This window comes from Canis lupus, chromosome 23 (assembly GCF_003254725.2).
Source record: "Canis lupus dingo isolate Sandy chromosome 23, ASM325472v2, whole genome shotgun sequence".
Lineage (NCBI taxonomy): Eukaryota > Metazoa > Chordata > Mammalia > Carnivora > Canidae > Canis > Canis lupus.
The window spans coordinates 26,869,488-26,886,153 of NC_064265.1; the positions used below are offsets into that span (position 1 = coordinate 26,869,488).

The following is a 16,666-nucleotide window of genomic DNA, read 5'->3' on the forward strand; positions in this document are numbered from 1 at the left end:
ATATTATACTAGATGCTTTACATACATGAACATGACTCATTAAAACCATTGTTTAATCTTTTTGCTATTGAGTTGTATGAATATTTTATATATTCTGGGTACTAGACTCTTATACATAATTTGCAAATAGTTTTTCATTCTTTGGGGACATTTTCTCAATTCTTAAAATAGTGTCCTTTGATGCACAAAAGTTTTAATTTTGGTAAAGTCCAATTTGTCAATTTTTCATTGTTGCCTAGCTCTTGGTGTCATATCTAAGAAATCCTTGCCAAATCCAAGGTGATGTAATTTACTTGAAAATTTTGCCTAAATGCACATGGAACATTCTCCAGAATAGATCACATACTGGGTCACAAATCAGTCCTCAAAAAGTACAAAAAGATTGAGATCAGACCATGCATATTTTCAGACCACAGTGCTATGAAACTTGAAGTCAACCACAAAAATTTTGGAGAGACTACAAATACATGAAGGTTTAAGAACATTCTACAGGGGATCCCTGGGTGGCGCAGCGGTTTGGCGCCTGCCTTTGGCCCAGGGCGCGATCCTGGAGACCCGGGATCGACTCCCACGTCGGGCTCCCGGTGCATGGAGCCTGCTTCTCCCTCTGCCTGTGTCTCTGCCTCTCTCTCTCTCTCTCTCTCTCTCTCTGTGTGTGTGACTATCATAAAAATAAATAAATAAATAAAAAATAAATTAATTATTGTATTTCATTAAACCACAAACCAGTGACAAATAATAAAGTCCCAGGAAAATTTCCTATTTAAATAAAAAAAAAAAAAGAACATTCTACAGAAGAATGAATGGGTTAATTGGGAAATTAAAGAAGAAATTAGAAAACCTACATGGAAGCAAATGAAAATGAAAATATGAAGTCCAAAACCTCTGGGCTGCAGTAAAGGCAGACCTAGGATGGAAGTATATTGCAATACAGGTTCAATATTCACAAATTAATAATGTAATACACCACAGTAACAAAAGAAAGGCTAAGAGCCATAGGATCCTCTCTATAAATGCAGAGAATGCATTTGACAAAATAAAGCATCCGTTCTTGACAAAAACCCTCAGCAAATAGGGATAGCTAGAACATACCTCAACATCGTAAAGACCATATGGGGAAAAACTGGGAGCTTTTCTGCTATAGTCAAGGACAAGACAAGGATGTCCACTCTTACCATTACTATTTAACATAATACTAGAAGTCTTAGCCTCAGCAATCAAACAGAAAAAGAAATAAATGGTGTCTAGATTGGCAAGGAAGAAGTCAAACTGTCACTATTTGCAGATGACATGATATTCTGTAGAAAACTTGAAAGATTCCATCAAGAAATTACTAGCACTAATACGTGAATTCAGCAGAGTTGCAGGATATAAAATCAGTCAGTGTACAGGAATCTTTTGCACTTCTATACACCAATAACAAAGCAACAGAAAAAGAAATCAAGGAATCAGTCCCATTTGCAGTGGTACCCAAAACCATAAGATAGCTAGTAATAAACGTAACCAAAGAAGTAAAAAGATCTGTACTCCAAAGTATAGAACACTTATGAAAGAAATTGAAGAGGACCCCTCAAAAATGGAAAAGCATTCCATGCTCATAGAGTGGAAGAACAAACGTGGTTAAAATGTCTCTACTGCCCAAAGCAATCTACACATTTAACGCAATCCCTATCCAAATACCATCAGCATTTCACAGAACAAACGATCCTAAAATTTGTATAGAACCACAAAAGACCCCAAATAGGGATCCCTGGGTGGCGCAGCGGTTTGGCGCTTGCCTTTGGCCCAGGGCGCGATCCTGGAGACCCGGGATCGAGTCCCGCGTCGGGCTCCCGGTGCATGGAGCCTGCTTCTCCCTCTGCCTGTGTCTCTGCCTCTCTCTCTCTCACTGCGTGCCTATCATAAAAAAAAAAAAAAAACCCAAATAGCCAGAGCAATCCTGAAAAAGAAAAACACAACTGGAGGCATCACAATTCTGGATTTCAAGCTATATTACAGAGCGGTAGTCATCAAGACAGTATGGTGCTGGCACAGAAATAGTCACATAGATCAGTAGAACAGAATGGGAAATCCAGAAATTGACCCACAATAGTCAACTAATCTTTGATGGAGCAGGAAGGAATATCTAATGGGAAAAAGACAGTCTCCTTAACAAATGGTGTTGGGCAAACTGGACACCAACGTGCAGAAGAATGAAACTGGACCACTTTCTTATACCATACACAAAAATAAATTCAAAGTGGATGAAAGACCTAAATATGAAACAGGAAGCCATCAAAATCCTAGAGGAGAATAAGGTAACAACCCCTTTGACCTCAGTGGCAGCCTCTTACTAGACACATCACTAAAGGCAAGGGGAGCAAAAGTAAAAATGAACTTTTGGAACTTCATCAAGATAAAAGCTTCTGCACAGCAAAGGAAACAGTCAACAAAACTAAAAAGCAGCATATGGAATAGGAGAAGATATTGCACACAACATATCTGATAGAATTTGTGTCCAAAATCTATGAAGAACTTATCAAGCTCAACACCCCAAAAATAAATAATCCACTTAAGAAATGGGCAGAATACCTGAATAGACACTTTTCCAGAGAAGACATCCAGATGGCTAACAGACACATGAAAAGATGCTCATCATCACTCATCATCAGGGAAGTTCAAAACCATAGTAAGATGGTTACCTATGGTAACCACCTCACCTATGTCAGAATGGCTAAAATTAACAACACAAGAAACGACAGGCGTTGGTGAGCATGCAGAGAAAGGGGAACCCTCTTGCACTGTTGATGAGAATGCAAACTGATACAGCCACTCTGTAGAACTGTTTAGGGGCTCCTCAAAAATTAAAAATAGAACTCTCCTACTATCCAGCAATTGTACTACTTAGGTATTTACCCAAAGGATAAAGAAATAGATTCAAAGGGCTATGTGCACCCTGATATGTATAGCAGCATTATCAACAATAGCCAAACTATGAAGAGAGCCCGAATGTCCACTGACTGATGAATGAGTAAAGAAGTGGTATATAAGTAAATAAATATGTATACAAACAGTGGAATATTAGTCATCAAAAAGAATGAAATCTTGCTATTTGCAATGATGTGGATGGAGCTAGTGTTTTAGATTAAGTGAAATAAGTCAGCTAGAGAAAGATAAATACCGTATGATCTCACTCATGTGGAATTTAAGAAACAAAATAGATAAACATATGGTAAGAAGGGAAGAAGATTAAAAGAGAGAGAGGGAAACAAACCATAATAGAGACCTCTAACGATGGAGAACAAACAGGGTTGATGGAGGGAAGTGGGTGGAGGATGAGCTAGATGGGTGATCAGTATTCAGAAGGGCACTTATGAGCACTGAGTGTTGTATGTAAATTATGAGTTCCTAAATTCTCCTAAAACCAATATTGCACTCTATGTTAACTAACTAGAATTTAAATAAAATTTTTAAAAAATAAAATTTTCTCTAGGAGTTTTATAGTATTAGCTCTTACATTTAGGTCTTTAATCTTTTTTGAATGTCATGAGGTAAGGGTCCAATTTCATTCCTCTGCATGTGGATCCAGTTGTCTCAACACTGAGTTTTGAAGAAACTATTCTTTTCCATTGAATAGGCTTAGCATACCTTATCCAAATTACCGGACCACAGATATGTGGGTTTGTTTCACACTCTCAATTAAATTCTACTGACCTATGTATTTGTCCTTATGTTAGTACCATACGGTTTTGATTACTGTAGTTTTGTAATAAGATTTGAAACTGTGAACTGTGAATTTTTTGTGGTCTTGTGCACAAAGAATGTTTTGACTATTCTGGTCCCTTGTATTTCTATGTGAACTTTATAATCAGCTTTTCTATTTCTGCAAAAAGAAAAAAAGCTGTTGTGAGTTTGATAGTAACGGCATTGAGTCTGTAGATCACTTAAGGTATTAAGTCTTCCAGTCCATTAATACGGAAGTATTCCCATTTATTTAAGATTTCTTTAATTTTTTTCAACACTGTTTTGCATACACTTTAAATTTATTTTAAAGTATTTTGTTTTTGATGCTATTGTAAATGAAATTATGTTTTAAATTTTGGATTGTTCATTGCTAGTGTATGGAAAGAACTGATTTTTTTGTGAGTTCATCTTATATTCTCTGACTTTGCTGAAATTGTTCATAATTTTGACAGGTGTTGGTTTCTTTCTTTTTTTGAGATTCTTTAGGATTTTGTGTATATAAGATCATACCCTCTACAAATAAGAGATAGTTTTACTTCTTTTCAATTTGTATGCTTTTTATTACTTTTTCTGTTGAGTTAATCTGGCTAGAACTTCCAGTGTAGGGTTAAATATAGGTGGCAAAAGTGGGTGTCCCTCTCTTGTTCCTGATCTTAGGAGAAAAGCATTGAGTCTTTCAGCATTAACTATGATGCTAGTAGTGGCTTTTTCATAAGCACTCTTTATCATGTCAGGGAACTTCCAGTTTGCAGTTTGTTGAGTAATTTTATCATGAAAGCATGTTGGGATTTTGTCAAATACTTTTTCTCTGGGTAAGTTGAGATTATTGTGTGGCTTTTTCCCTTCATCTGTTAATTTGGTATATTCATAGATTTTTTTTTTTTCTTTTTGATGTTTACCATGCTTACAATCTTGGGATAGATTACATTTGGTCTTGGTTTAGAGTCCTTTTATTTTCTTTCTCCTTTCTCCTTTCTCCTTTTTTTTTTTTTTTTTTTTTTTTTTTTTTTTTTTGGTTTAGAGTCCTTTTAATATGCTCCTGGATTTGGTTTGCTAGTATTTTGCTGAAGATTTTTGTATCTATATTCATAAGAAATAATTGGCTTATAGTTTGTTTTTCCTTGTTATGTCTTTTTCTAGTTTTGGTGTCATGGTAATGCCTCAATGAATGTGGATTCCCAGTTGTCTGTGTGTTGAAGAAAGTATGCATGTGTTCCCTACCTTTCTATTTGAGAAGGATCCATGTTAATTCTTTAAATGTTTGGTAAGCTTAATCAGGGAAGCCTTGTAGTCCTGGGCTTTTCTTTGTTGGAGGGTTTTTGGTTACTGATACAATCTCTGTGTGTTTAGTAAGTCTGTTTAGAGTTTGTTTCTTCCCCCAATTCCCTTACTGTAGCTGTATTCCTTTATTATAGGTCAGTGTTATTTTCTTCCTTACTCCTGTAGATTTTATGATTATATAACCAAGAATCTCTCTTACTCCCCACATGTATACAATAGTATACTAGAAAAACTGTTGTGTATCATAATTATTCCATCTCCAGTATAGAGTTCATTTCCCATAAGTACTTAGAGTTTTTTCATTACTCTGGTTGTCCTAGTATTTTACTGTCCAATACCGAGTTCCCTGTTGACATCTAGGTCATTTCTCATCTTTTGCTAATGCAAACAATGCTACAGTGAATTAACCACCTACTACAGTGCAATTCTGTAGACTTCACAGGTTCACTTGGTCCTCCAAAAGACTCTTGACTTCACAGACACTACTTAAAACTCTAGGTTTCCCAGGCTACCCATGGCTTCTAACTAACTGGCTATAAATTTGGGGCTTCCCACCACCCCCTCCGGTTTAATAATTTGCTAGAACGATTCTCAGAATGCAGGAGAATGCTGTACTTATAATTATAGTCTTCTTATAGAGATCTGAACCTGAAAAAGGGAGAGACGTGTAAGATGAGGCCTGAGAGGGTCCCAAACTCAAAAGTTTCTATATCCTCAGGACATGTCACCCTCCTAGCATGTTGATGCTTAACCAAGTTTCAATGTCAAGATTTTTTATTGAGGATTCAGTTGATAGGTATGATAGGTTGAATCATTTTTAATATGATTAAACTCAATTTTTAGCCCTGTTCCTCTACCTAGAGGTCAGGTGGTCCGGTTAATATGACTTGGCTAATAGCCTCAACCCTCTTAGCACACGATTGTTCTTTTCAGCCTGGCCAACCTCAGTCAAACAATTGAGGGGTCTACCATGAGTTACCTTATTAGCATAAACCCAGATACGGTCTGAAGGGCTTACTGGTAATAACAAGGACACTTATATCACCCAGGAAATTGATAGGTTTTATAAGCTCTCTGGTACCCAGGACAAAAGACAAGACAAATTTTTTATTATTTAGCAGTTTACGTATATCTCTGTTCATGTGCAAATGTATCAACTAAAAGGGAAATTTTTCTTCCTCTTCCCCCTCTTCTCCCCGACTTTCACATGATTTAATAATCAAAACCAAATAAAGTTATTCTTGAGAGGTTTTTCTCCCACTTTGAGTCCCATGAATAAAACTTGTGCAACCCACTCCCAACAAATAACCATGCTTTTCTCCGTATCCTTCATATTTCTCTGTGCAAATGTCTTTTTCCTTATATATAGCCTACATATAGAGACTCCAATGTAACTTGCTTTTTTTCACTTAAAAATAAGGAAATACATATCCAAAATATATCAGTAGAATGAATATGCATTCACAGTTTGGCTAGATATTGACAGATTGCTCTCCCACAGATTGTATTAATACATTATCTCAGTCTAGAACCTGATAGTTTCAGACTTCTTGATCTTTGCCAGTTTGAGAGATGAACAGTGGTTTATACATGTAGCTTTAATATGAATTTCTGTTACAAAGTTGAGCATCTGTATATGTTTTCACATTTGTGCTCCTTTTCTATGAATTGTTTCTATTCTTTGCCAATTTATTAGTGGAATTTTTTTCCTTTTTCTTATGTTTGTCATTTGTTTTACTTTGTGGCTACATTTTTTTCAGTACAGAAATTTAATGGTTTTAAATGGTTAGATTTATGAATTTTTATGGCTTTCTAAATTTTTGTGTCTTCCCTTTTAGATGATTTTAATAAAAGTATTGTTTTTTTGTTTTTTGTTTTTGTTTTTTGTTTTTGTTTTTTTTTTAGTACTTTTATACTTTTTCTCTATTTTTACTAAGATGTAATTTAGCAGTGTGCCTGGGTGGCTCAGTTGGTTAACCGTCTGCCTTTGGCTTAGGTCATGATCCCAGGGTCCTGGGATTAAGCTCCCTGTTCAGTGGGGAGTCTGCTTGTCCTTCTCCCTCTGCACCTGCACCCTGTTCAGGCTCTGTCTCTCTTAAATAAATAAAATCTTTTTTAAAATGTATAATTTAGCTGTGGTAAAATTTATCCTTTTTTGTGATATCTTAACAAATGCATTTAATGACTACCACAATCGAGATTTAAAACACTTCCATCATCCCTAAAAATTCATTTGTGCTCTTTTGTATTCATCTCCTCCTGAGGTACCCAGCTCCTGACTACTTACCTCTTCTCTGTCCTTAAGATTTTGCATTTGCAGAATGTCATAAGAAATTGAATCATTCAGTATGTAGCCTTTCACTTGGCATAATGCATTTAAGATTTACCCATGCTGTTGGTGTATTCAAGTCATCAGTTGGTTCCTTTTTTATTACTGAATCATTTTCTAGTATATGAATTTACCACAGCTTATTTATCCATTCTCTAGTTGAGGAATGTTTGGCTTATTTCCAAGTTTTAGAGGTTATGAATAAAGCCAATATAACTGTTCATATACAAGACTTTTTGTGAGCATAAATTTTTATTTTATTGGGTTCATACCTAGGAATAGAATTGCTGAATTACATGTTAATTATATATATGACTATAAGCAACTGGCAAATAATTTTCCAAAATGGCTGTACCATTTTGCATTCCCACCAGTAATGTATGAGAATTACTCTGCATCTTCTCCAGCATTCAGTATTGTCAGTTTTTTTTTAAAGAAAAAAAAGTCGTTTTACTAGGTGTGTTATAGTACCTCATTGTGCTTTAATTTGCATTTTCCTAGTGAGTAATGTCTGTATATTGGCTTTCTTGAACTGTCAAACTGTTTACGTCTTTTGCCCATTTAAAAAATTGGGCTTTTCTATTACTTATTATAGGAGTTCTTTATTTTGGATAGAAGCCTTTGTTATAGATCTGATTTGTAAGTATTTTCTCAGAATGTGGTTTATATTTTCATTCTTTTAATGATCTTTTTCAAAGAGTAGAAATCCTTTATTTTGATGAATTTTAATCCATATTTTATCTCTGGATTGTACTTTTGATATTGTCTCTAAGACATCTTTGCATCTTTTGTCCTGTGTTTTCTTCTAGAAATTCTGTAGGTTCAGATTGTATGTTTAGATCTGTGATCTATTTTTCAGTCATTTATTGTGTTTGATATTAGCTAGAAGTGTAAGTTTGTTGTTTTTTTTCCTTGTCAGTGGATTTTCAGGTTGTTCCAGATCATTTATTGGGAAGATTATTTTTTCTCTGTTGACTTGCTTTTGCACCTTTGTCAAAGATCACTTGATCATGTCATCTATTTCTGGACTCTTCTATTCCATTTCATCAGATCTGTATGTCTCTCTTGCACTGTCTTGATTACTGTAGCTTTCTAGTAGTGTGAATCCTCCAACTTTAAATATTGTTTTGGTTCTTCTTTATAAATTTTACTCTTCCATATAAATTTTTAGATCAGTGTATTCTTTTCTGCAAATGCCAAAGGTACTTTGATTGGGATTGCATTGAGTCTGTGAATTAAATATGGAAAAATTGACATCTTAACAATATTGAGCCTTTGAATGCATGAACGTGATACCTCCATTTAGGGCTTTTATTTCCTTCAGCAATATTCTATAGTTTTTAGCATGGATACTCTGCATATATTTTGTTAAGTTTATATCAGTATGTCAGTTTCTGGGGTGCTGCTACAAATGCTATACTTCTAAAGTTTTTATTTACAGTTCACTGATAGTATGTACAAATATAATTGTATTTCACAACTTTGCTAAAATTACTAAATACGAAAACGTTTTCAGAGATTCTGTGGCATTTTCCACATAGATAATCATGTTGTGTGCTAATACAGGCAGTTTTCTTTCTTTCTGAGGTGTATGCCTTATTATTTCTTCTCATAGCCCTATTGCAGTGGCTAGGACTTCCAATATGATATTGAGTAGAATTGGTGAGAGCAAACATACCTGCCTTGGTTCCCCTTAGAGAAATCAGTCAGTAGTTTCCTAGTACTTTTATAGTTCTTTTAACACAAACATTTCAATATAGTGATGGCATAGCAAAGGAATCCTATTACTTTTTTTCAGATGGCTTCCAGTTTTCCTGATATCATTCATTAACTAAATGTACCATATGTATGTATGTCTGTGCCTCAACACATGAACTTTAATCAGGGCACTTACTGCATTGCTTTGCTGTTTACTTTTTACTTCTTTTTCTCTCTCAATAGAAGATGAACATTTTGGGGGAATAAAAAATGGTGCCTACCCTCAAGGAACTTATCTTGTGAATAATTGGTATTATATTGGACCATTTGAAATTGCCAATATTATTATTTTTTAAAGATTTTACTTAGAAAAAAAAAGATTTTACTTAGAGTGTGCATGTGAGAGCGCACAAGTAGGGGGAGAGGGCAGAGGCAGAGGGAGAAGCAGGCTTCCTGCTGATCAGGGTTAGGGTTAGGGTTAGGGAGCTCAACAGGGGGCTCCATCCCAGGACCCTGGCAGCATGACCTGAGGTGAAAGCTAGACGCTTAACCAACTGATCCACCCAGTGGATCCTGCCAGTATTAATTTCTAGCCTGTAAAATCTTATATCAACTTGGGACCAATACAGAAAAACAAGAAAAGAAAATGAAAACTGTGTTCTGCTTTCAAGGCCTAATTATCAGTGTGAGAAATGTTCGTGCATGAGAAGTTGTTCATCACTGTTGTGTGCGTATAAGTGAAGCCATGGAACTGGATATACTGATGTAAATGGGATACAACCACTGCCCTTGAAGGAGATTCTCTCTGGAAGACAGGATCTTTACAACATTTAGATATGTTTAATTCTGTGATGGATCTGTCAATATATGCACAAATTTAATCTCAGTTGGAATCTACTTGTAATCTTAGCTCCATATGTCTCAGTATCTTGGACTACAAAAGACTTTGGTAGTGATTTGTGTAAGTTACTGAGAAGGCTAACACACTTTTGTATGTGATGATTTTATGTGAAAAAATACTCTGTACATTGTTCAGTTTAATGTGACATTACTTCAATCACCTGGTATCTTGTAGATTTCCTTTTGAAATAACTTGATGTTTTAAAAGAAGAAAGATGGGATCCCTGGGTGGCGCAGTGGTTTAGCGCCTGCCTTTGGCCCAGGGCGCGATCCTGGAGACCCAGGATCGAATCCCACGTCGGGCTCCCAGTGCATGGAGCCTGCTTCTCCCTCTGCCTGTGTCTCTGCCTCTCTCTCTCTCTGTGTGTGTGTGTGTGTGTGTGTGACTATCATAAATTAAAAAAAAAAAATAAAAAAAAGAAGAAAGACATTAAAGAAATCATAATATAAAAAATAAAACTATTGAATTTCCCTACTCCAATTTTTTGTGTTTGGGTACATTATATGTGGAGGGGAACTATAATATTTTTGTATTATATATACAAAAATATTGTATTGACTCTTAAGCTGGTCTTTCACTACTTTGTATTCCAAGTCTGGAAAAAGGAATATATAAGAGACTGTATGTAAGCTTCATGAAGTCAGAAACTGTTTTCTCTTGTTCACTGTTGTATTCTTTGCAGTTAGCACATAAGTAGTTATTAACAAATGATTATTGTTATTCCTGGTGGGGAGGAGGCCAAGCTAGTTGGATTTGATTACAGTAAGAAAATGTAATTTTTACATGAAATATGTTGATTTTAGTACAGATGAAAGTTATTATAATCACATGGTGCTTGATAAGCATCGGGAGAGTTGTAGTTGTTTAGGCAATTAAATTGTATTGGTAAATATATAGTAACAGAGACTTTTAATCATTCAGGAATTTGCTTATGGTATCATTTTGTGCTTTGACTATTAACAAGATTAAAATATACCATTAAAACCTATAAAGTACCATGTATTCATTTGAAACTCTTGTTTAAAATACATGATTCAGAAAAGATTATCTTTGTGTTAGTAATAATCAATGGATAGAAGTACCCAGGAAATTTACTTTTTTGTATTTACTGCCACCAAATGGCAAATTAATAATACTACTATATCTATTAAATTAATACTGTAAGAAGACATTCTAAAGGTAATGTCCCTTTAGTATTGTTCTGACAAGGTTAATTCGTTCATAAAGAATTTTGACAAGAGAAAAAAAACAAATTTTAATATGTTTAGAACTGTACCTGACCTTCTACCAGAGTAGATAGGCTGGTTTCTATCTTCTTTAACATACAGGAAAGACATAGTGCAAATCACTATGACAAAGATGATAAAAACTGATAACTCAGCCTTAATAAGAAAAGTATTTGAGAAAATACTTTTATACAGGAATTTCTGACATTTATTTTGTCTAGGTTATTGTACCTGAGATTGATGGCTCCAGATTATTTTAGGTCTAATTTTATTTATTTGAAGATAAGCCATTTTATTAAAATTACTGGGATATTATCCTGGAAAAATTATTATGAGAGTAGAAAAACAAAACAAAACAGAAACAAATGTTCAGTTTTTAGGAAGTTGGTTAAATACAATAAGATATTACTTTTGGGGATCCCTGGGTGGTGCAGTGGTTTGGCGCCTGCCTTTGGCCCAGGGTGCAATCCTGGAGACCCGGGATCGAATCCCACATCAGGCTCCCGGTGCATGGAGCCTGCTTTTCCCTCTGCCTATGTCTCTGCCTCTCTCTCTCTCTTTCTCTCTCTGTGACTATCATAATTTAAAAAAAAAAATTAAAAAAAATAAGATATTACTTTTTAATGTTATATAGTTACTGAAAGTGTAATAGAGGAATACTTAAGGATATGGATAAAAGTCCACATTAGTAAATGGAGGGAGATGAGGAGAAGCAAATTACAAAACATTATAGTATCACAGTTAATTAAAAAGTACATTTATAGAAAATAATTGTTTTTATGGGAGGTATTGTGATTTCTTAAATATATGTATTTCTAAAATGAACATGTCTTAAATGTTCAGAAATTATGTAGATTGAATATTTTATACTTTGTAGACACATCCCCATGGCAGCATTTTATTATAGGAAATATATTCAAGCAGTTTTTTGGTTTTGTTTTGTTTTGTTTTTGAATAATGAAAATGTCTTATTGCAAGCAATTCTGACTCAGGCTTCACTTTTTGAGTCTCTTCTGATTGGTTCATATTTAAAAAAACCTTTACAAAAACTCTTTGTTACACAGATTAATAATTTTCTCTTTAGCAGAAGGATGAAACTTCTGAATCAGTAAGATTTTGAATATTATCTAATTATTTAGTGCTTTGTTAAGGTACTAGTTATATTTATAACCTAGCCCTTCATTTTTAGGGTCAGCATATTCTTGCTTTTGATATCTGTTTTCTGCCACAGGCCTGAGATTGGAATTGAAGCAATACAACTACTGCTTCCACCAGAGGAAAATAGTATGGGAATTCCTATTATGGTAGGTTATTTTCCAGTAGTCTCTCTGCAATAATATAGGCAGCTCTTGTAATTCATCAGTTTGTTGGTATTTATGCCTTCTCATAAATTAAGCATAGCTTTTCTATATAACTATATGTGAATCCTTTGTGTCAGTCAAAATCCTGTCTTGTAGACATTTTGTTTATGTGTGGTGGTCCCTGTATTTCTGGAAAACTTAATTATAACAATTTAATTCAAATAGATTTTTAGGGAAGGAACTTAAAAATCTGATTTAAGATTTCTGTGATTTTTCTGTTGTAGTTTGGAGAAGAGAGTATGAAACAGCTGAAAATTATGGTACTGCAATTAGTTTTTTTTAACTAGTAAATTACTAGATGTTTTCATTCTTAAATTGTATATATCACCTTGCTCATAGCTCATTCTCTTACATGTTGTATGTTTGTGGTACATTCTGTGAACATTATCAGCCATTCACTAATCATTGGGGAACCTCAATAACATGAGTGACTCCTATGTTTCTAGAAAGTAGTTAAAAAATCTCATAAAATCTAGGGCTATTAGACTGAAGATGTTTGTGAAGACAATATAATCTAGTTTGATACCATTGGCATTGTTTGCTAGGCGTCTTATTTGAAATTCAAATATATTGAAAGGTTCTGAAGAAAAGAAAAACCTATGGCTTTATAACTGGCTTCTTTACCATTATCAAGTTTCCACTTGCTGTACTTTCTGTTAAATATTTTTGATCCTAAATGGTAATACCATTTGATACTAAGTAGACTTGAGCAAAGTTGTTTTGCAACAAAACAAATCACCCTTATTGGGTTTTGTTGTAATTTGTTCTTAGTTAAACTTTTCCTGTTTTTTTTAAAGAAGAGAAGATGATTAGAACGCTACTATTATGTTGAAAACTAAAAGATTTTGTCCATCTGTATTCTAGTAGGAGGGGAGCAGATTATTGGGAAACATTTATTATGTTGTGTTCTTCCAGTTGGAATAATTTTGGTGACATTGAAGATTTATATTCTCTTGAGAAATTTTGAATTCTGTGTGAATTAACCAGTTGTGACTCTTTACCTGACCTTTCAGTTTTGTCTATTAAATTACCACTTTAAAAAAAAGCCCACACAGGATGCTTCTCGTTGTTACCTGGATTTCTTTTACTGAACAGAACCCCACTGGAAGCTCATTTCCTCATATACCTTATTTCTGTTCTTTGTAAGTCATTTTCTAGGGACACCTGGGTGACTCAATTGGTTAAGTGTCTGACGTTAACTTCAGGCCATGATTTCAGGGTCCTGGGAGTCTGCTTTTCCATCTGTACCCCAAGCCCCCTTCATGTGCTCTCACTCACTCCCAAATAAAAATAAAATCTTAAAAAAAAATTAAAATAAAATGATATAAACAAATCATTGTCTAGCTCTTGACCCAGTAAAAACTTTGGATGAGTCTTGAAATATTCCTAATTCAGTCAAGGATTTGAATAATGGATAGGCAAGACGGAAAATGAAAAAAATGCAAACTTAAAAAAGTAAGGATACGATTTGTTGGGGAAAACGGCAATAAACAGCAGACACCATCAGTGTTATCTGGCTCACTTATTTTTTATTTCCTGGTAATGTAGAGTCACAAATTTAACTACTTTTGCTACATGATCACTGTATAAATTGTAATTTTCATCTTTTACCACTGGATGGTGCTTTTGCATTGGTTTCTGCAGTCTAAATTTGCATAAGGAACATTTAAAAATTCATCGTAAAGAACAATGAAATTAAAATTTGATAGTGATATAGTTGGTCACATAAACATTAAAATATAATACATACTGTAGTTTTAAAAAGATAAACCCTTGTGCATGAAATGGTTAAGGGTTAAGAGCTATATACCTGACCGTATTTTCTAATACAGTCTTCTTCACTCTACCACCTTAGAAATATTTTAGGTGTTTTGATTTTGTAGGTGATACTATAATTTAAATGGTACTTAAATAAAACAGTTTGATTTGTAATGTTAAAATATATATGCAGATAGCTCAGGCTTTTAAAATTGTTGTTTGTTTTTTAAAGATCTTATTTATTCATGAGAGACACAGAGAGAGGGAGGAGAAGCAGGCTCCCCACAGGGACCCCTATGATCAGGCGTCCCTATAAATGTTTTTGATAATCACCTTGTTTCTATCTGGAAGCCATCAATTGAAGCCTTTTCTTTCACAAATCCTATATTCAAATTATCTTTTGTTAGTTGCCAAGGGACTTTTTGATAGTTATCCTGCTTGGGCAATTTGAGTTTATTTAGGATTGTAACAAACAAAGCATGAGTTTATTGGGATCGTAACAAAGTTGTGGAGATTGTAATTCAAGGAAATAATTTCAAGTAAGAAAGCATTCACTTATGTTCTTTAACAAGAAAAACAGAAACTCTAGAACATCAGTGTCTACACAGCTTTCTCTGAGACCTTCTTTCTCCAGTTCAGTCTTTTGTTTCTTTTTCTGTTCTTTAGAGGATTATTTATATAAAAACAAGCATCTGAAATTACCCCTTCTTGTATTCTGCTCTTCACTAGCTATTTGATAGCTTTTGAGGTATGAATGAGGAGACAGTTATAGCTCAGCAAGTTTTAAGTCTTAGTCGCTTTGCTCTATGATCAGTGCCTAACTATTTCGTCCCTTGGGCTGAGTATGGAGCTGCTAAATGGCTTTGGCCTGACAGATTTGCTTCTTAACAGTGAATCTTCACCTAGCAGTGTTCACATTTTGGTCCTAAATTTTATTATTTACTGGAATGTGAACTTTTGTCATTTAACCCTTGTAGAGGTTATTTTTCTTGCCTCTAAAGTGGTGATTGAGTTTAGCAAATAAGAATCATGATTAAGGGATCCCTGGGTGGCGCAGCGGTTTAGCGCCTGTCTTTGGCCCAGGGCGCGATCCTGGAGACCCGGGATCGAGTCCCACATTGGGCTCCCGGTGCATGGAGCCTGCTTCTCCCTCTGCCTGTGTCTCTGCCCCTCTCTCTCTCTCTCTCTGTGTGACTATCATAAATAAATAAAAATTAAAAAAAAAAAAGAATCCTGATTAAGAAGTAGTGTTACTCAGAAAAAAATATGTGCACATAGGAAGGAAAGAACAAAGGACCTGTAATCCTGCTACTGAGTTAACTAATCTGTTGTTGCTTTAAAAATAAAAATCCGTTGTTGCTTTTAAAAAAAACCCTTCTGATTATTATTTAACAAGATTTTGTTAAAATTATGTTAATATTTAGTTAATTAATGTTAATATTTAACATAATTAGAATCTTATTTTATATATTGTTTTGTTCCATATTGTTTGTCCTGTGTTTTTAGAAAATTGTTTAAAAATTTTGTTTCTAAATATTCAGTTTGGGTGCCTGGGTGGTTCCATTGGCTAAGGGGCTGCCTTCAGCTCTGTTCAGACCCACTCAGGTCATAAGTCCTGGGGTCCTAGAGGGTTCCTGGGATGGAGCCCCAGTTTGACTCCCTACCCAGCAGAGTCTACTGCTCCTTCTCCCTCTGCCCCCTCCCCTGCTTTTGCACTCCTGCTCTCTCAAATGAATAAATAATCTTTAAATGTCATTCAATTTTATTGTATGATATATGCTATATGTTAAATTGTTTTATTGTTCAACATTTAGGTTGTTTTTAATGTTTTGTTATAAATGATGCTTCAGTTAAATCATGATATGCAAAGTTTTGTAGGCCTCACTTTTCCTTCTATCTACATTCTTGTAAGAAATGCTAGTTTAAAAGCTTTGAAAGACTTATCAGTGAATGCTATTGACAGCAGTTGGCAAACTTTTTCCCCAGAAAAATCGCAGTTTACTTCTTTTATCATCCCTCTGGCTTGGACAGTTGCATGCAGTAGCCTGCTGTTTTCCGTGTTTAGTATCACCTCATTTTTAGGCCATCTTTTACACTGCATCCACCGTGAGACTTCTAAGATACAAATCTGATCATCTCATTCTTTGACTTTAAATTTTTTGGTGGTTTCCCCATTATTCTGCAGGTTAAAATGTATATATTTAATGTGGCATTCAAGACCCTTCATAATTTAGCCCCTGTCTGATTTTCCAGCCTTATTTTAGTGCAACCCTACTATATGTTTTGTTGATAGGCAAGTAGGAAGGGAATATTGTAGACAGGGAAAACCTATTCAGAGGCACAGCTGCAGGAAACAATATGGTACATTTAAATTGCAACAAGTACATTT

The 16,666-nt window shown here is 34.7% G+C and overlaps 1 protein-coding gene across 10 annotated transcripts in view; it reads left to right on the top strand.

Moving 5' to 3' along the window:
- The window catches only part of ANKRD28 (ankyrin repeat domain 28), a 189,396-nt gene that overhangs the window by 43,005 nt on the left and 129,725 nt on the right, over positions 1-16,666 (top strand). For 7 of the 10 annotated variants that reach the window (XM_049099578.1, XM_049099579.1, XM_025449105.3 and 4 more), the window contains one exon: positions 12,390-12,462. The exons of 2 other annotated variants lie outside the window; for them this stretch is intronic. In XM_049099578.1, coding sequence (XP_048955535.1) covers positions 12,390-12,462 — 73 coding nt within the window. Of the gene's footprint in view, positions 1-12,234; positions 12,267-12,389; positions 12,463-16,666 lie in introns of those variants that run through there. One more of the 10 variants, XM_049099582.1, reaches the window with a different exon arrangement.